Source organism: Myxocyprinus asiaticus, chromosome 45 (genome assembly GCF_019703515.2).
Source record: "Myxocyprinus asiaticus isolate MX2 ecotype Aquarium Trade chromosome 45, UBuf_Myxa_2, whole genome shotgun sequence".
Classification (NCBI taxonomy): domain Eukaryota; kingdom Metazoa; phylum Chordata; class Actinopteri; order Cypriniformes; family Catostomidae; genus Myxocyprinus; species Myxocyprinus asiaticus.
The window spans coordinates 23665984-23686611 of NC_059388.1; the positions used below are offsets into that span (position 1 = coordinate 23665984).

The following is a 20628-nucleotide window of genomic DNA, read 5'->3' on the forward strand; positions in this document are numbered from 1 at the left end:
AAGGAGTCATTGTTGTCCTGGGTGGAGCCAGCAGATGAGAAAGGGATGGGGTGCTGGACGGAACCATCGAGTCTATGATGCTGGACGGAACCAGTGGAGTAGAGGGGCTGGACGGAACCAGCGGAGGAGGAAGGGTACTCGGGGTGGGCACATGGGCGGGAATCCATTCTAGGGCTATTAGCTCCACGAGAGCTGGCTCTGGGACAGATGGGGCTACAGGCACTGGCTCTGGGACGGGCGGGGCTACAGGCACTGGCTCTGGGATGGGCGGAGCTACAAGCATGGGCGCTGGCTCGTTAACCATGGAAGGCATGGGCGCTGGCTCATTAACTGTGGAATACTTGGAGCATGGAGCCGTGGGAGGCTTGGAGCAAGGAGACGTGGAAGGCTTGGAGCTAGGAGCCGTGGGAGGCTTGGAGCAAGGAGCCATGGGAGGCTTGGAGCAAGGAGCCGTGGGAGGCTTGGAGCAAGGAGCCGTGGGAGGCTTGGAGCAAGGAGCCGTGGGAAGCCTGGAGCAAGGAGCCGTGGGAGGCCTGGAGCAAGGAGCCATGGGAGGCTTGGAACAAGGTTTTGGCCCAGGGATCCTGCCATAACCCACAGTGTCAGGGAAAACACAAAGTTCTTTAGCATTCTCCACATATTCACAGAGTGTCCAGTGAGGATCAGCCGGAGGCAATAGTTCCTTTAGTGCACTATTCAGACTGACCGAGAAGTAAATCACCAGAGAGTGGTCATCATAGTGCACTAAATTTGCCAGATGGAGAAACTCACGGACATGATCCTCAGCTGGACGGTCCCCTTGCTCAAGGAGAAGAATTTTGATGGCCGCTAGATCCATTTTTGTTGGTCAGTTCTTCTGTCACGTAGTGTAGCTGAGATGAGATGGGAGGCGACGGATCTATTCGCAGGCTTTTAATGAAGATGATGATAGATACAAATAAACATGAACATGTAACAACAAACAAGAACTGACAATGATGGAACAAAACTAGAGGGTATTTTACACAAAGGTGCTGATGAGGGAATGGAGAACAGGTGAGGGAGATGGGGAACAGAAGGCTGTGATGAGGGCATTGAATCCTGGGAAATATAGTTTGGGGACAAGACAAAAACAATTTCAAAATAAGAGTCCTTGGGAACAATGGTGACTGTGACACTCCCATTTAAAAACCCATCTTTATCGGAATATTTAGGGGACGTGTCCCCCTTGAAATCTATAGTGGTTATGACCCTGCCTTTATGGTGTTTTTGTCCTTTTTGGAGCTTGACAGCCCCTGGTCAATATGAACACTATGAACCTGGCCATGGTATGGCAAGATTATGGCAAAATAACAACATACGAGTCGGGAACAACATGAGGATGAGTAAATAATGACAGAATTTTCATTTTTGGGTGAACCATCCCTTTAATCACACACACACTCTATGTGGGCATTATGTCAGCTCATTAGGAGTCATACACTTACATGGTGAGTGTTACTGATGTGATGTAAATGTGCCCGACGGTCTAACAAGCCCTCCATTAAAGTCATTGATCTTTATGTGTCTGTGCCGAGGTAGAGTCTGATTATTGGGTTGAGGACTAGAGTCTCTCTCTCTCAATCTTTCTCTTTCTGTGGCTGTGCGGTATCTGATTCTTGGCATTGATGATTGCATTTAGTAACATCAAAGCTAAGTGGACGTTAGTCTGTAAAAAATGTGCTGCTATTCATAGACACAGTCTGTTCTACGTTTTCTCCTTTATTCTTTCCCTGCCCGAATCTGTGTCAGTGGAATTGCTGTGTACGTGTGTGTGTGTGAGCTAATTCTGTCAGTGTGAGAAATGCCTGCGAGCTCTCTGTGCTGTATCTGTAGCGTACTGATGAAGCGGTCGGCATGTGACACACTCCTGCATCACACACATATAACACACACACACGCATGCAGTATCACCATGGAAACACCTTGCCTGACCACGCCACAGAGCCATTCACAGTGCAGCACCCTGATATAGTGTATGTGTGTGCAGTTCCCCTTTCTTTCCCCTGTGTGAAGTGTTGTGTTCTCTACTGGGTATATTCTGACCGTTAACTAAGTCAGAAGTTAATTACTGAAGTTATTTCATGTTTTACTCACCAGAGTAGTTCAGGCAGCCCATAGTTTCAACACATACACCAGAGGCTTCAAAGGGCTGGGTAAAAATACTGATTTTCCAATGCATCACAATCTTCTTTTGAACGTTCTTGATATCGATTCTTAAATCAATCAATCGATGTTTATAAATCGCTAAGTCCCAAGATCGATCTTTTACTCTATGCGCAACCCTCAACTAATATGAGAGAAAATCCCTCGTATTTGCAACGAAATTTCATGCTATGTGACTAAAATGTATGTATTTGTCATCTGGCTGGTAAATGTTTAGATTTCACTCACCATTAATTGTGTAGTATAGTGGTGAAGTATTCAGCAGCGAGATCCTTTCATTGTGTGTTGAGAGTAAATGTTTTTCTGTGTAATGTGTGTCCAAAGAGAAGATCCACGCAACCCATTTGTTATTGAATTATGTCTTTTTTAATACCCTTTCTGTTCTCTGCAGTCAGTTGTTGATCAAAAACAACAAAACATAAACATTTAATTCTAATCATGCATGGCACAGATGAGATAAAGCCATTCAAGTCTCTTTCGTTAACATGTGCTCATTTACAGACGTTCTTTACAGAAATGCCGGTTTTGTGAAAGAGACAGTACTGCTTTTAGCAGGTGTTAGCAAGTCACTTTATTGATTGAATACATGGTAGGGATGCACCGATATGGAATTTCTGGGCCAATAACGATAACCGATAATTCACAGCTCATTGTGACCGATACCGATACAGATAACCGATATTTTAAAAAAAGTTTTCATTTTTAATCCTTTAATCTGGAACTGTTAGCTAAATCATTAAAAGCTTCTCATTTGAAAAATATATGTCATTTAAAAGCTTGAAATGTGGACTTGCTGCTATTTAAGGTTTGCCAGATGTAACATGAACTAGAAATTTGCCTATATTACAGATGAATGCTGATTTGAATGAGAATTAAATAAAAATGCAACTGCATAAATTGTATGGTGACCATTTATACGAGTGTTTACAGTAATCTTGATGACTCGCTAACAGAGAGAATAATGAACTTCAAACAGCTGTGATAATGCATTAACCCAAAATGAGCCGATAAACATCATGTAATGAAGACTAAACATCAAAACACACAATACAAACCCTAATCTCTGTATACATGGTGTAAGATTTATGACAGTAGTTTGTGTATGCTTATGCATGTCTCATTCATAGACACTTACTACAGCGCACATCTGTAACAGTTCCACTGTATATCTTATGAAATCTGAACACAACAATCATAATGGGAATAGGTAACATCATACAGATCGAATAGTCATGAGTCATAACGTTAGAAAAGTCTCAACTCGTAAAATATAACAAGCAGATTTGTTTCACTCACAAACTAGTGTTTTTAGCCATCTCAAGTCACTCTGTGAAAATGTTTCTATGAACCGTGTTAGGTTGTTTTGGGGCTTGTGTAAATTGCAATGCTGTGCTGCAAGTAATGATGTGCAATTTCCCACATTCTATTTGTTTCATTAAGTAATAAGCAAAATTGATCGCCCCTAAGTAACACATGTTTTTGTCACGTTTTCATTTATTGCCTCATGAAACATATACGGAATATGGGAAATGGCGTGTCGTTACTAACATCAGATGATCCCAAATTAAAACCAGACCTAAAACAATGGAACAAGGTGCAGAGATGTTAAAGGAATAGTTCACCCATAATTGAAAATTCTCTCATTATTCACTTACCCTGATGCCATCCCAGATGTGTATGACTGTCTTTTTTCAGCAGAACACAAATGAAGATTTTTAGAAGAAGATGGAGCTCTGTCAGGTCCTTCTAATGAAAGTACACAGGTGCCAGGACAGAATTTTCACTGATGTCGATCAGTGAATGTCTTCTGAAGCAAATCGATAGGTTTGTGTAAAAAATAAATCAATAATTAAAACGTCACACGAAAGTTCGGCCATTTCAAACTGCGTCAAAGCCCTGGATGGAAGCATGCTTTAAAGTTAAAAACGTTTTAATTATTGACTTGTTTCTTACATAAACTTATCGATTTGTTGCAGAAGACATTCATTGAATGACTGGAGTCGTATGGATTACTTTTATGCTGCCTAAATACCATAATAGTACTGGAACCTTCTAAAAATCTTCATTTGTGTTCTGCTGAAGAAAGACAGTCATACACATCTAGGATGGCATCAGGGTAAGTGAATAATGAGAGAATTTTCATTTTTGGTGAACTATTCCTTTAAAATAATCCTCATAGAGCAACATGAGCTTGGCTTTCATTCACACAGACACACTGTGTGTGTGCATGCACACTGTCGCTTGGGGCTGCCTGAGTCTCTGCCTGAAGGGAAAACGCTGCAGACAGTCAGAGATTCTCAGCCGCAAGCAAATAAACCGTAACAAATTATCGGCGAAAATATCGGCGGTAATTCCATTATCGACGCGATTATATTTCGATTTTCCCAGTTATCGGCCAATAATATATAGGTCGCCAATATATCGTGCATCCCTAATACATGGATTTGTTCATTTTTAAAAAGCCAAAATGTGACCAAAATTTTGAAAAAAACAATAAAATATAATTAGTAAAACAAATATTTGCATAATGTACCTAGTTAGAAGAAAAACTTTGAATCAAACTAATTTATAAAATCTGTATCTAGTAATCACAAATGCTTGCATAGGTCATGGACAAGTCATTCAAATTCTTTGGCCAAAAAAATGGGAACCCTGTATAAGTTACTCAGGGCGTGTTTTACAGTGATTTTACCACGATTAAAGGAATATTCTGGGTTCAATATAAATTAAGCTCAATTGACAGCATTTGTGGCATAATGTTGATTACCACAAAAAATTTAATTCGACTTGTCCCTCCTTTTCTTTAAAAACAACAAAAATTAAGGTTATAGTGAGGCACTTACAATGGAAGTGAATGGGACCAATCCGTAAACATTAAAATATCAAAAGTATAGGCAACAGACATCAACAATATGCATTTTAACATGATTTTAGGTATGATGGATCAAAACAATAGTTCTCTTGTTTGAGTCATTATTCATATTTTGCAACGTTTATTCATGTGTGAATTATTGCCCAGACCACTGCTGAAGTAGCACATAGAGGAGATTATCACATGTTTCCTGTTACTTTCTCGGGGCTGGTCAGAATGGACCATTTACAGTTGTTTGTGATTACTGGATATAGAGATTTTTTTGGTAACACTTTATAATAATGTTCCTTAGCTAATACATAACTATGTAGGAACTAATGCAGGACAAATGAAGAGTACAGCATTAAATATTCAGTCACTAATACCAACTAATATGGAAGAGTATTTAATTAGTTCATAGTTAATGGCAAATTGATGACTGGTGTAGTTTACTATTAGAGAAACAATAATTACTGAAAAATTTATACGTACTAAAGAATGATCAACTAACTACTGATCACTTAAAATACCTACTAAATTGTTACCCATCACAAAATGAACACCTTGAAATTTGGTTATGTTGGTAGTGTACAACAAGTCAACTAGCAATGGCAAATCAATGCCTAATGCCCTCATGAAAGACTTTTTCTTGAAAAAATAAAAAGGTCAAACAGACTAAGTCAGCACTTGGATTTGATGCAGCTGAAGCAGGACCTACTTTAGCCTAATTGCCCAAAGAACTCACAACACAACAGCTATAAACTCCTTAGAAGCTGTACAATGATTTACTCTGATTATTCTTTAACATAAGGGAGATGATATGACTCTTTATGATCCAAATATCAATAAAAATATTCTGCTGAAGAAAGTGGTAACACTTGAGTTATTACTGATGGGTTAACAACATTTTCACTTTATAATAATGGTCCTGATACTAAATAATTCCCTGAGAAGAAAGTGGTAATACTTGAGTCATTACTGATGGGTAAACAACCAGACCAGATTCCTGCTTGTGAAAAACAGGACAGCCCCCTCCCAGCAAAAATTAAATTGACGTATCCTTACCTAGGGGCAGATCAATGCGAAGTAGAGGGTGCATCCACATCTGTAACTGTTGTAACCTTGTACTTTTCACTGGCAGCTATTTTTCTCAGTGTGCGCTTGTATTTCAAGAGTTTATCATAAAATGCAGAGCAGTCCAGTCCAAAATTAAGACATATGAAAAGTATTTCCTTCACGATTGTTACAATGAATCGAGATTTATCTGGTGTCCATGCTGCGTTCATTAATGAGAACACATACTCCACTGATGCAGATGTCCCAAGCAGTCATAAAACAAACTCCACGACCTTGGCTAAGACTCCGAAGTTGATGGTCTTGCTCTCCAGCTCACGATAAATGTCTGTCCATCTCTCAGACACGGCCATCTTGTTCATGTTCCACTCAGTGGAGTGACAATGTTTTTCGTGCAAGCCCACTCATCAAAGAGTGTGGTTTCGTTAATCTGACTGAGATCAGGATTCTGGCGTAGAAGTGTTTGAGGCTGCTCTGAATGTCTTTCCATTATGGGATGTCTCTCAGTAGGGCCCACTCAAGTTTTTCTGTGTTCTCCAATGAGCGGCTCCAATTTTGGAGGTAATCCACCGATGCTGAATGAAAGATTCTCACTGCACAAAAGTAATCATCTGCTCGCATGTCACCAGCTTCACCTAGGGAATCCAGCTGCTTTTTAATGTCAGAAGGTATGAGTGATTCCTCCAGTCTGGCCTGCAAGACTTTTCTCAGGTCATGAATGTGCAAAGCTATGGCTGTGCACAACAGAATGGTAAGCAAAAATTCCTTCACTTGCGTGCACCTTGTCAGATTCTGAACTTTGCTTCACAAAAAAATTGCTAACACTTGATGTGGCACACTTACTTTTAGCAGCATCCACATGCTTTTTTGTATGAACATGCTGCGCGATGTAGGTGCGGCCCTCATGGGAGATGGAAAAGCGAGCTCCACAAATCTCACACCTCACTTTACTAGGCTCTGTCTGTTTTTGAAGATCCTCATTAAATGTACATGCACGCTTCCTTGACATTTTTCCAGCCACAGTTTCATCTGTGTGCTCTTTCAAACTGACTCTTCAGTCAGTTCACTAACTGGACGTCTATTGATAGGGGATTGTGATTGGATAGTTTAATCCAATCATGTACTTCAAATAACACGGTGTGATTTTATTAGTTTTACAAGTCGTATCCTTGGTTACCTTTGATTAGAATACTCACATGACTGAGAAAGCCGCATAGGCGATAGAGAAATTTTAGGAGAGGGGAAATACGGGACAAAACACAATTTTTTTCAGAATAAGTCGGAACACTAGAAAAAGTGCTTAAATACGGGACTGTCCCGGGAAAAATGGGACGTCTGGCCACCCTATTAAGTATTAACTATGGAACATTATTATAAAGTTTTAAAGTTATAAAGATTTTTTTTTTAAATCATTCTATAGAGAATTTAGGAGCGGAATTGTTGGATATCAGTCCTTGGAAATAATAGATTTAAACAATTATTCTATTTGTGCGCATACGTTTCCAATCAGACAAAAAACATTGTGAGATTTAAATGATACTCCATGTTGAAGACTCTTTTGTGTCTCATAGGAAACAAACATTAACTAGAAACATTTGTCTGCCAGTGGTTGATGCACAGCTGAAGAAATATCAAATTTTATGTGATTTGTAATTAGTGTCATAATGACTCACCAAACAGATGGGTAGCTATTTCGACGGCACGTGTTTTAAACAGTTTGAATAACTTTATTTTTTGAGGTTGATGTCATTTAACATCAGTATTGGAGTTAAATGCCTCTCTGTCGTGAGAGGAGAATTGGTGTGTGCAAAGTGATTGAGAACATCTGTCTTTTCTTTCTCTCTCTGTCATCATTTTGAATGACACACTGGCCTTCTAATGTCTCTCAGCTGTCCTGAACTTTGTCTCCCTTACTGTGCCGTTCAATGAGCCTCATTACCCACAAACCCAGTGTTCTAACCACAGTGGCCCACAGTGCCAATGCATCAAAATCACATTAATAACAGGACAGCTCTTCTAACCAGCCACCATATGACTATCTGCTTGTTGAAATAAGGAATATGGGCTCTATTTTCATGAGTTCTCAAAGAGCAGCGCTACATGCAACGACCATCCACTACGTCTTATTAAGTTTTCGTGAGAGTGCTAATTCTAAGTGCAATTTTCGTGGTAGCGCAAAGCGCAAGTAGGCGTGGGTGGGAGTGGTTGCGCTATATGTGTGTGTATGCGAGCAAACTGGGGGTGTATTGTATGTAAATAAAGTGGCGCAAAGTGCAATTTGCAAATTTCCTGAAAAATAGGTCATTGCGCTAAGACGTTTTAAAACACGTCTTATCTCAGCGCAAAGTCTAAACTCAGTTCCTGCATTTGCAGTTTGGAGATTCCACCAGTAGGTGGTAATAAAGTTCAAACTCTGAAAATACAGTGGAAAAATTTTGTCCATGAAGATCACTGTTGTAGCCGTTTTATAAAACAAATATTTATGAGATTTGTGTTAAACTATCTTTAGGTCATGATTTATTTTTCAATTATTATTATTATGTTTATATTTACAATTGTATTTATGATCTCATTTTTATTGGCATTTTTCCACCTGTTGTCACTGCAAAAGAGGCCAGTGGAAAACTTGGAGAGAGTAAAATGTTTGGATTTGGTATGAATGTTTTGACCACTTAGTTATTTTTATTATATTTTCATTTAGTTTGAAGTGTAATTTGAATTTAGAAATATTTTTGGTTTAATTTTTTCGTGTTTCCTTCTTGCATCCCTACCCATATTTATTTATATTATGGGATTTTCATTGACTGGTTATTACCCCAATCCTAAATATGTGGTTACTGTCTTAAAAAGTCGAAATAATTATTGTTGTGAACTCTAACACTAAACCTACATTTTTAAATGTGTATTATATTTATATTATAAAATGTATATTTATATTATATTTATATTTTTAAACTCATTTTAAACCCAAGTTCATATACTTGCATATACTTAAAAGTAAAGTATATATAATTAAGTAATATAATAATTATTTTGTTTATATTATACAGTATAACTTATAAAATACTTATAGTTACAATATTTAGCTTAACAAGGTGATTATAAGTTTGACCATAATTAAATAATTTCAGGATGTTGATTTTAAAATACTGCAATGTAACTGCCAGGCTGTAGGAGAAACTTTGAAAATACTTTTTTGATTTTGCTTGCCTAAAGATTTTTGACTTACACAGTAAATGGTGTTTATAATAATAGGACTATGTTCAGTATACTAATCCTGTTAATTAAATAAGTAGTAACTCATTGGGACACAACTGTGGCACAAATGGCACAGTCTCTTCTAAAAAAAATGCAATAATTGTTAAAATGGGCACATTATAGTGACTACTGCTGGTTTGTTAAACATTCATATGATTTAATAGATCTTACATTCAGTTTAATACTCCTCCACAGGACTAGTTCTTGTCGAGGTGTTGTTAAAATAATGGTCTGTTAGTTACAATCTGCTTTGGGCTTTTTCCGCATTGTGTGTTATAAGAGATTTAAATGAGGTATATTTACAATCTGTCCTCCTGCTGTTTGCAAATATTGAACTAATCTGTCTGCTATCCTGCTGTATGTTCATATGGCCTTGTTTTCCCTTGATTCTCATGCAGTGGAGCTCCCATCTAACATGTCCAGAAGAAGCCTCAATCAGCTTCCATCAAGAACACATTCACCTCCTGCCTTATCTTCATCATCATCATCTTCCTCATCATCTCAACACTCTGAAAGAACCAGGCGTCCAGCACACAGGCCATCTGGTACCAAACATCCCATGTCCCCTGGTCGCCATGACAGTGCCTCCAGCATAGATCCCACTTCCTCTCTTGGCCCCGAAGGGTCGGGTAACTTAGGAGATGGGGCTCAGGGCATTCACCTGCTGTTACGCCCACCAGACCTTCTAACTCCCAGCCAGATGCCTCCTATTCGTGAGGACAGAGCACCTACTCCAGCCCCTCCCACCCTGGTGGCACCTGAGGACCTGTATCCCGCCCACTCCACCGAGGTGGATTGGGGTTCTGGAGACTATTTGGAAACTCTTACGTTCATGGGATCTGAAGGGGAGGAGTTTTCTCTGGTCACCACCCTCCCTACGCATGGATACGATCCATATGATGCTGAAGATGATACTACAGTCAGCTACAACACAGAGTTCCCCTCTCGTCCAATCTTGCCCCTCTCCTCTAGAGACCTCCAACCCAGCAGGACAATAAAATATGGAACTAATTTAAGGACGGCCCACCCCACTGATCCCCGCCTCCCATTGGCTCCTGACTCCACCCACATAAACGATATGGAGGATGACCTGGATTTTGACTGGGCAGAGCTTTTTCCGATTGAGCCAACTGAAATGCTGCTTCCTGACATGAACAGTATGGAGTACTACAACACATTGCAAGCCAAAGAGAATGCTAGTATTGCGAGAAATAGGACGCATCATGCCCACCCTCATATTACCCCCACCCACACTACTGTGGGACCAACCCACACACCTACTGCCACTTTGGGAAAAGTCCCAGATCATATTGACCAAACTACTCCTCAACCCAGTCCACCTGTTACATCCAAGAAGCCTACAAAGCCCCCATCATCAACTTCCACCGATACCCAACGACCCCCTGAAGTCCGCTTAACACCCGAGAAGGGTACTCCTTCCATACCTACTCATGTGGGCAAAACCCACCCAGTGCCGGCCACCCAGCCTCCACCTAGCACCTCAGAGGGTCCAGTAATACAGGCTGTCACCCTGAAGCCTCCAACTGCTACAAAATCACGTACTACCACCATCAAAACCACCACCAGACCTACAACCACCACTACAGTTAAAACTATGACTACCTTGAGCTCCACCAGCCTCTCCACCAAAAGTCCACCACCTACAACCCCCAGAATTCCTTTGTCCATTGCTCCCCGACTGTATGTCTGCAACATCACCAAACCAGACATGTACCTGGTTAGAGTGGGTAAGATGACAAAGCATTTTTATTTCATGAAATAGAGGGAAATCTGTATTAATACTTATAAAACTGATCTAATGAAAGGGGTCATATAATGAGAAATCTTATTTTTTCTTCTGAAATAAGAGTTTATTGTATTATGAAAACATATTTTAACTTTAAGCACTCAAAACTTCAAAGTCCAAAAAGGCCTTTTATTGAAACTAAGCTGCAAAAACATCTTGTTAAGAACTTCCACACATTTATGAAGTGGAACAGATGAATAGTGGACCTCAAGGAAAAAATAAAATGATTAAAAACATATGATATGGCCCCTTTAGAAATTTAGAAGTTTACTGTAGAGGGTTACACACAACATGTCCATGAACTTTTTTCAACATCAAGATTAAAGGTAAAAAAAAGAATTAAAAAAAAATTTGTTATGAATGCGTTAGGGAAAGTATATATTTTAAATGCTGGCGAGTTTTTAATTACCTTTTGCATTCACTAGTTCTAGTTTGTCTTTAAATGGTCCTGTGGTGTGACAAATGAATTAAAATGTTTAAAAATACAAAGATTCCATGCAGCCTCTCAATTAATATGGTCATAAAAATTTGCATGCATGATAATTATTAAAGTTATAATTATAAATGAGTTAGCAAAATGTGGTTTAAAGGTATAGTTCACCCAAAAATAAACATTCTCTCATCATTTACGCACCCTCATGCCATCCCAGATGTGTATGACTTTCTTTCTTCTGCTGAACACAAATGAAGGTTTTTAGAAGAATATCTCGGCTCTGTAGGTCCTCACAATGCAAGTGAATGGTGGCCAGACCTTTGAAGGTCCAAAAAGCACATAAAGGCAGCATAAAAGTAATCCATATCACTCCAATTTTTTAATCCATGTATTCAGAAGCAGTATGATAAGTGTGGGTGAGAAACAGATCAGTATTTAAGTAATTTTGTACTATAAATCTTTTTCGTTCACATTTTTCTTCTTTTGCTTTTGGGGATTCACATTCATAGTGCATATCGCCACCTACTGGGCAGGGAGAAGAATTTATAGTAAAAAAGGACTTAAACGTTGATCTTTTTCTTACCCACACCTATCATATCGCTTCTGAAGACATGGATTAAACCACTGGAGTCATATAGATTATTTTATGCTTCCTTTATGTGCTTTTTTGACCTTCAAATTTATGGCCACCATTCACTTGCATTGTGATGACCAAACCGAAATGAGATATGCTTGTAAAAATCCTTGTTTGTGTTCAGCAGAAGAAAGAAAGTCATACACATCTGGGATGGCATGAGGGTGAGTAAATGATAAGAGAATTATAATTTTTCGGTGAACTATCCCTTTAATATAGTTTTAGATGGAGTATAGCATGTCACATTGCAGGACATGTAAACTACTCAAAAATAAAATAGGTCAAATGTCTCTCATGAACCTTTGAACTCTCTGTGACCCTGCAGGTATGACCAGTGGTTCATCAGTGGCGTTTGCCAAAGCTCATGTGCGGGAGATTCTTAGACGAGAGTTTAACCGCTCCGTTGAGCTACAGGTGAGTATATAAGGTCACTCCAGGTATAAAGAAAACATCTTTTCCCACCTGCTAAGACCACAACCATGCATTTTATTTCTAAGATCAGTGATATACTTTATATCTATGCAAAATTATTCAGGTCCTCAAGGCTCCACCCAATTTCATTTTCCGGGCAGTCTCTGGTCCACTGGTGTACAATGCTGTGTCAGTTATCAATTCTCTCCGCCAATCAGCACACAGCACTTCCTCCTCTACCATTCTGTCAATCACACCCATATATGCAGTGCCAGATTACATACATCAGGTCCATACAGGTGAGAGCACTAACCAAACACTGACCAGCAAAGTCTACATAAATTAAGTTAAAAGGTTATTAATAACTTCTATTTGGAGCTATTATTTTTAAATCCCTCAGAATTATAATGTAGCTTTATGGAGAATATAGCTTTTTGTTGCTTGTTATTTAACATCTGAACATTCATAACATGTAAATGTTTTAAGAATGTCATATGAGTGTTATATAACCGTTTGTCTCATATTTCCTGCAGTGCTACAGTTTGTACCGAGTCATGTGGACGTGCGTTTGTGCAGCTTCAGTGAGCGTGTGGAAAAGGGGCTGCTCATGGCGTACGCGGAAGTGCGCAAGCGCTCGCAGGAAAATGGAAATTTCACAATCCATGTACGTTTAGAGCCAAGAGCATATTAAAAATAAAACACAAACTGCTGTGGTATGCTTAAAGTTTTGCCAACAAAAATGCATTGTCCTTTAAATGTATACTTTTATATATTTCAGTTATGTTTAGATATTATAATGTTTAAGCTGTACAATTGTTTTGTTTAGATTGTGAATATCACTAGCAGCCTTCCTAAAGGCCAGCGTCAGCAAAAGGCACCAGTGGACATCACCTTTGCTGTGCATGATTCCCAAGGCTTCCTGATGGGATCAGATGTCAGTGGCCACATGAGGCAGCTCAGCGCAGTGGAGTTCAGCTTCTACCTCGGTTTTCCTACCTTGCAGATCGCTGAACGTGAGTCAGTATATAAACAGACAAATACTGTATACACAATAGCTCTTTTTATCATGGAAATTTCTTTTTATTGCTCATAATATCTTTTCCATATTTGTCTTACAGCTTTTCACTACCCCGAACTGAATGTGTCTCATCTGTTACGTGCATCCTGGGTGAAAACAGGTTGTTAATCTGTGTTTAAGTGTAGCTTTCAGACAGATTTGGGGGGTAACTAAGGGGGCTTTCACACTGGGCACGTTTGCTGCGGTCCGATTCCGAGTGCGATTGTTCCCGGTGCCCCCCACACCTTTGGTCTGGTTTCACACTCACTTGATTCTATCGAACCCCGGTCCATTTGCGTTCATCTTACGTCATCACAAACACGCATGGAGAACACAACGCGACTCATCATACGTTTTGTTTTTTTGTTATTTTGGTGCCATTATGCACAGCAGAGTGAACAACAACTGCGTATATGTGCGCTTCATGCCGTAACTCATCAGGTGTCTAAGGGAAGGCGGCTTGCTGCTGCTCGCAAATGGCGTTTTTTGAGGATACAGCTGATTGCAAGGAATTAATTTGCATCTTTGTTTACACTGCACGCTTACTCACGCTCGTGTCCAATGTGAAGTTATCGCCACTGTCATCTCCTATTATACCCTATATTTATAACCTATAATAGTATTTATATATAGTATTTATAAGGTGTATAGATAGATAGATAGACAGACAGACAATATTTATAGTGTTCTATGTCATTGTGGTGTCATTACTTTTTTGGGACTTTCAGGAATGTGTGGATCCTCGTGTGTTGTCGAAACTAATGATGTCATCATCGGCTAAAACGCACGCGCAGGTTACTTTACTTCCTGAATGAGTGCGCACCCGAGTCCGTGTTGCTTTCACATTCACGCGAATCGCGCTACAGTTCCATTGCAACCGACCTCAGACCACCTCTTACAGGTAGTCTCGGGTTTGATACCGCGGTGCTCTCCCCGGTCCGTATGACAGCTTTAACATTACCAATTTTTCATGCGAACCGTGCTGTGTTTTCGAACTAAACTGCCAGTGTGAAAGCACCCTAAGTGAAAGTAGCGACACTAGGGGATAAAAAAGTTTTTCAGTTTGAACATAGCTCAGCTTTTTTCAAAACAGTGAAGGTTTTCCAGTTAAAAGCTACTTGTCCAATTAGTAGCGATGTATAATTGCAATTAGTGTTGTCACGTTACCAAAATTTAAATAGTTGGTGCCAATACCAGTAAAATTTCATGATTCTCTGTACCAATTTCGATACCACAGCAAAAATTTATAATATGCTATTGAACACATTTTTGTAGCCTATTAAAAAAAAAATATATATATATATATATCAATTTAAATAATAAATTAAAACAACTGCATGTTTCCTTAAAGTGTTTGTCAATTAAGTAAACAAGGGCCCAATGAAATGTTAATTTTTTTCCCAAATATTGTATTTTCCTTTTTTTTATTTTTTATTTTTTTTATTTTTTCAGAATTGTTTGTTTTGAGGTTTAATTCAACTGAATCAAATGAATTCATAAAAAAAATAAAATAAAAAAATAATGAAAATAGAAAAATTGCTTTTCAACATTCCATTGAATTTTTTTGTATTTTTTTTTTTTTTTTTTTTAATCAAATAAAATCCTTCTAAGGATCCTCACAGCATAATCTAAAACACAACGTTGGTCTTATTTTTTTTTTTGTCAAAGAAAGTGCTGCACAACAGAGCATCACAGTATTAGAAAACATTGGTAAACACTTTTATTCAGTACAACAGCATCCTTTTGCGGTTTAAAAATCACAGTAGGACCTATCACAATTTTAATTTGTGCCTTCATTTTTCCCAAATATGTCAAATTTGTATGAGCATTTGAAAGCTTGTGTCAGTCAGACAGCACGAGGGTATCAAATTGAGTCTGTGCTCATTACTACCGGTACTGCATAAACACTGGTATCGTGACGTCTTTTTATTTTAGTATCGACGTGAGACTGATGTACTGGTACTTTTGACATCACTAGTTGCAATAAAAGACAATTAATGAAAATGTTTGTAACATTGTAATGCATATGCCACTTTACAACCGAGTGAACTGAGGTAGTGAAATGTGTTGGCCTACAATATCAACTCTCTCTCAATGTAGCGTTTGAAAATCTGATTGATTTTTGAGAATCAGTTCATTCGGACGGTTCATTTAAATGATCCTGGTTCCAAAAAAAGTTTCTAGCGAACAGCTTTTTCAAAGCATAGCTTGACTGTATGAGAACTTTTAGCTACAAATTGTAAAAGCACCATCTCCGACACTGGTAGCTTTAATGACAGAACATGTTTCTGATAATACTTCCTTTCTCTAGTGTTGCTGGGTGTGTTGGATCAGCGTGTGAATGAAAGAACCTTTCAGGCAAAGATGGAGAGGCGATTGGCCCTGCTGGTTGGAGAAGGTCTTGGATTCGGGGCTGGCAATCGTCGTTGGAGAAGAGCTACTTTTATTGGCAACAACAGTGTACAGGTGCATACAAACACAAATTTTACCATATTTTGTATATCCTTTCCACATATTCCATGGATAAATGTATCCCTCTGCTGTTGTGTCTCAGATTGTGCAGGCATTTCGCCTGGATGGGCCAGAGCACCCATTAGAGCTGGTGTATTTTGTGGAGGTGGGGTCAGGAGAGAGATTGCCAGCTCAGGCCACTGCGGCCATGCTCAATAGACTCAACCTGCAGAGAGCTGCAATTGTGCTGGGCTACCGGGTACATGGAATTCTAGCTACACGTGAGTTGAGTGCAGTTATAAAGTACATGCACAATTCAATACAGATCACAATTTAGTTTACATAGGTGCACTAAGTGCATTTACCACTAAAAAAGGTTTATGCCTAAGGAAGTGAATAGTACTTTTAATGATGTTTAAAATAATGTACAATTACATCATGAGATGAAGAGTCTAATCAGCAAAACAGGACTCTCTTTTGACAAGTCTTGACTCTTTCTACAAGATTAAAGCATAAATAGGCTTTGTAGTCTTATTTAAGACCGATATCTCATGTCACTGTTTTAGCGGTGGAGAAGCTGGCCCTGCCTCCCTCTGAGACTCAGCCCAGTAATGTGTGGCTGATCGTGGGGGTCGTGGTTCCTCTGCTGGTGGTCATCCTCATTATCATCATCCTCTACTGGAAGCTCTGCCGCTCTGAGAAGCTGGAGTTTCAGCCAGATGCCATGAGCACCATCCAGCAGAGACAGAAGGTGCTGAGTGTGTGTGTGTATATGTGTGTGTGTGAGTGGGGTATGACTTGCCCACTTATAGACACTACATGTAAAGGAGGCTTGTATCAGTGCTTATTTTACTCACCTGTGTCAAGGGTTTTTTCAAAAAAGTGGTCTACTTTGTAACAGCCATTTTATGAATTGTGCAATTTTTTTTGTATCATATTTGGGTCATAGTTTTTTGCTGAGATTCAGGTGATGCCATAGGAATCTAAAGTTATATTATTTGGAAAATATAGCTTTAGCTAATTAAATAAATATTCTATATTGAATTTTGGCAAATCTTTTTGCAGCTGTTTGAAATAGGCTTTATACTACAGTATTTATGGTGCTTGAAGTTGCACCTATAACAGTCATTGGAAACAGCAATTTAATAATTATATTTAATGTACACTTATCTGAATATTAGGTATGCATGTTGTTCCTGCCCAGTACTTTATGCCTGGTACTTGACAGTTCACCTGTAAACTTTCAAATAAAAGATAATATATATATATATATATATATATATATATATATATATATATATATATACACACAGTTGTACTCAAAAGTTTGCATACCCTTGGAGAATTGGTAATATATGTATAATTTTTAAAGAAAACATGAGTGAGCAGGACAAAACACATTTCTTTTATTTCTTATGGGATTCATATTCAACTGTAGGTTATAACAGAATGTCACAATCATAAAACAAAACATGGCTACAAAGAAAATGAAATGACCCCTGTTCAAAAGTCTGCATACCGTCCTGGTTACTTGCGTAACCTTCGTTCCCAATGGAGGGAACAAGACGTTGTGTCGATGTAGTGACACTAGGGGTCACTCTTGGGAGCCCGAGACACCTCTGGTCTTTGATAAAAGGCCAATGAAAATTGCCGAGTGGTATTGCATGCCACTTCCACGGACATACAGGTATAAAAGGAGCTGGTATGCAACCACTCATTCAGGTTTTATGCTGAGGAGCTGAGACAAGGTCCGGACATTTCAGCGGGTAGTTCAGCATTGTGGCTGGAGGGACACAACGTCTCGTTCCCTCCATCGGGGAATGGAGGTTACGCAAGTAACCAGGACGTTCCCTATCTGTCACTCACTCGATGTTGTGTCGATGTAGTGACACTAGGGGTCCCTATACGAAACGCCACAACTGGCTGAACTGTGTTAAGTGAATTGGCGGTGTGTGACGGGCAGACCACTGTGTGCCTCGTAGTCAGCACACCAGGTTGACACGTAACCTCCCCCAACGTAGTTATGAGTGTCGAACGGCCCTTTGGATAGACTACCCAAAAGATAGAGACAGGCTAACCCAGTCGTGGCCTCTTTTCCCCTTCTTTTTTCCACTCCCTAAAAAAGAAGGGGGATTATCCGACTGGGCCACCAGGTCTAGTCGGGGGGTGTCCCTCCCAAGTGGAGGACACCGTGGAGACACCGTGGAGACCACACCCCAAAGAGAGGGGGGGATATTTAGGTGGAAAAAATACGTCACATGGTTTTGACGACCATGTGGAGAGTCTCAAGGTAGATCCTACCCAACGGGGGAGGAGTTACTACAAACATGGAGACTACAAACCAAGGAAGACGCAGTTTGCCAACAGGGAAACGAATTAGCGGAAGATATATATCGCATGGGGTTACCTTACAGGGAACCGCCACATGCGGAGCACCTACCCCAGAACAGGGCTCTTAGTTAGCATGTGTACTGGGCCGGCAGTGAGTCTCTCCGAAAACTCAACTGCCACAGGGCTCGGAGGAAGTCAACCAGGGAACATAGTTTGTGAACACTACTGGGAATTAATGGCGCACTTCTTCAGCTCAGAAGAGGTGCAAGCGATACACCTGGCCGGCTATCCCAGGCTTATCTGCTTGTATTGTGTGCCACTACCTGGGATGAAACCGGTTCCACCCGGAGGTTGTAGAACCTTGCAAAAGTGTTGGGTGTTGCCCAGCCTGCTGCTCTGCAAATGTCTGTTAGAGAGGCACCCCTGGCCAGGACCCAGGAGGCTGCTACACCCCTGGTAGAATGGGCTCGTAGCCCTACTGGGGGCAGCATGTCCTGGGCATAATATGCCATAGTTATGACGTCAATGAGCAAGTGGGCGATCCTCTGCTTGGAGACAGCGCTTCCTTTCCGCTGTGCATCAAAGCAGACAAAGAGCTGCTCAGAGATCCTAAAGCTCTGCGTGCGATCCAAATAGATGCGTAAAGCGTGCACCGGACACAGCAACGATAGAGCTGGGTCTGTCTCCTCCTGGGGGCAGCGCTCGCAGGTTCACCACCTGGTCCCTAAAAGGGGTCACGGGAACCTTGGGTACATAGCCCGGTCGGGGTCTCAGGATCACATGAGAGTAGCCCGGACCAAAATCCAGGCACGTTTCACTGACAGAGAACGCTTGCAGGTCTCCTACTCTCTTGATGGAAGTGAGCGCAGACAGGAGGGCAGTCTTCAAGGAGAGTGCCTTAAGCTCAGCTGACTGCAAAGGCTCAAAGGGGGCTCTCTGTAGACCCTGAAGAACTACAGAGAGGTCCCATGAAGGAACGAGGTGCGGTCTAGAGGGATTCAGCCTCCTGGCGCCTCTCAGGAACCTGATGATCAGGTCATGCTTCCCTAAGGACTTACCGTCGACTGCATCGTGGTGTGCTGCTATGGCGGCAATGTACACCTTCAAGATGGAAGGGGACAGCCGCCCTTCCAACCTCTCCTGCAGGAAGGAAAGCACCAATCCGACTGCGCATCTCTGGGGGTCTTCCCGTCGGGAAGAACACCACTTAGCAAACAGACGCCACTTAAAGACATACAGGCGTCTCGTAGAGGGGGCCCTGGCCTGAGTGATCGTGTCTACCACCTCGTCCTCCCTGACCTTGCACAGAGTCTGTGCAAGTTGGCTCACTGGGAGAAACGCATATTTGCGCAGGCCAGGGTGCCAGCTGTGTGCCAGTGCGTCTATGCCGAGGGGGGCCTCGGTCAGGGCGTACCAGAGCAGGCAGTGGGAGGATTCTTGGGAGGCGAACAGGTCCACCTGTGCCTGTCCGAATCGACTCCAAATCAGCTGGACCACCTGAGGGTGGAGTCTCCACTCTCCTCTGAGTGTGACTTGCCGTGACAGCGCGTCCGCTGTAGTGTTGAGGTTGCCCAGGATGTGAGTGGCTAGCAGTGACTTGAAGTGCTGCTAGCTCCAGAGGAGGAGACGGCGGGTGAGTTGTGACATACAGTGAGAGCGCAGACTGCCTTGGCGGTTGACATATGCTACCGTTGCCATGTTGTCTGTCCGAACTAACACATGCTTGCCCTGGATCAACGGCCGAAACCTCTGCAGGGCGAGCAGAATTGCCAACAACTCGAGGCAGTTGATGTGCCAATGCAGTCGTGGGCCCGCCCACAAGCTGGCGGCTGTGTGCCCATTGCAAACAGTGCCCCAGCCCGTTTTGGAGGCGTCTGTTGTGACCACGACGCACCTGGAGACCTGTTCTAGGGGAACACCTGTCCTGCGGTGCCATGACCATCTCGGGACTCGAGTCTGAAGCCAGTGCTGAAGCGGTCTCATATGCATCAACCCGAGCGGGGTGGCCACCGTTGAGGATGCCATATGCCCCAGGAGCCTCTGAAAGTATTTCAGTGGAACCGCTGTTTTCTGCTTGAACGCCTTCAAACAGGCCAGCACAGACTGTGCGCGCTTGTTCATGAGGTGCGCTGTCAAA

General features: G+C 41.1%; 1 protein-coding gene across 2 annotated transcripts in view; it reads left to right on the forward strand.

Annotated features, from left to right (window-relative positions):
• Positions 1–20628, forward strand: part of LOC127435381 (UPF0606 protein KIAA1549-like) — a 43475-nt gene that overhangs the window by 4389 nt on the left and 18458 nt on the right. For both annotated transcript variants that reach the window (XM_051688807.1, XM_051688808.1), the window contains 9 exons: positions 9766–11115; positions 12567–12655; positions 12777–12951; positions 13186–13316; positions 13479–13665; positions 13771–13830; positions 16021–16175; positions 16264–16441; positions 16727–16911. In XM_051688807.1, the coding sequence (XP_051544767.1) occupies positions 9766–11115; positions 12567–12655; positions 12777–12951; positions 13186–13316; positions 13479–13665; positions 13771–13830; positions 16021–16175; positions 16264–16441; positions 16727–16911 (2510 nt within the window). The remainder of the gene's footprint in view (positions 1–9765; positions 11116–12566; positions 12656–12776; positions 12952–13185; positions 13317–13478; positions 13666–13770; positions 13831–16020; positions 16176–16263; positions 16442–16726; positions 16912–20628) is intronic.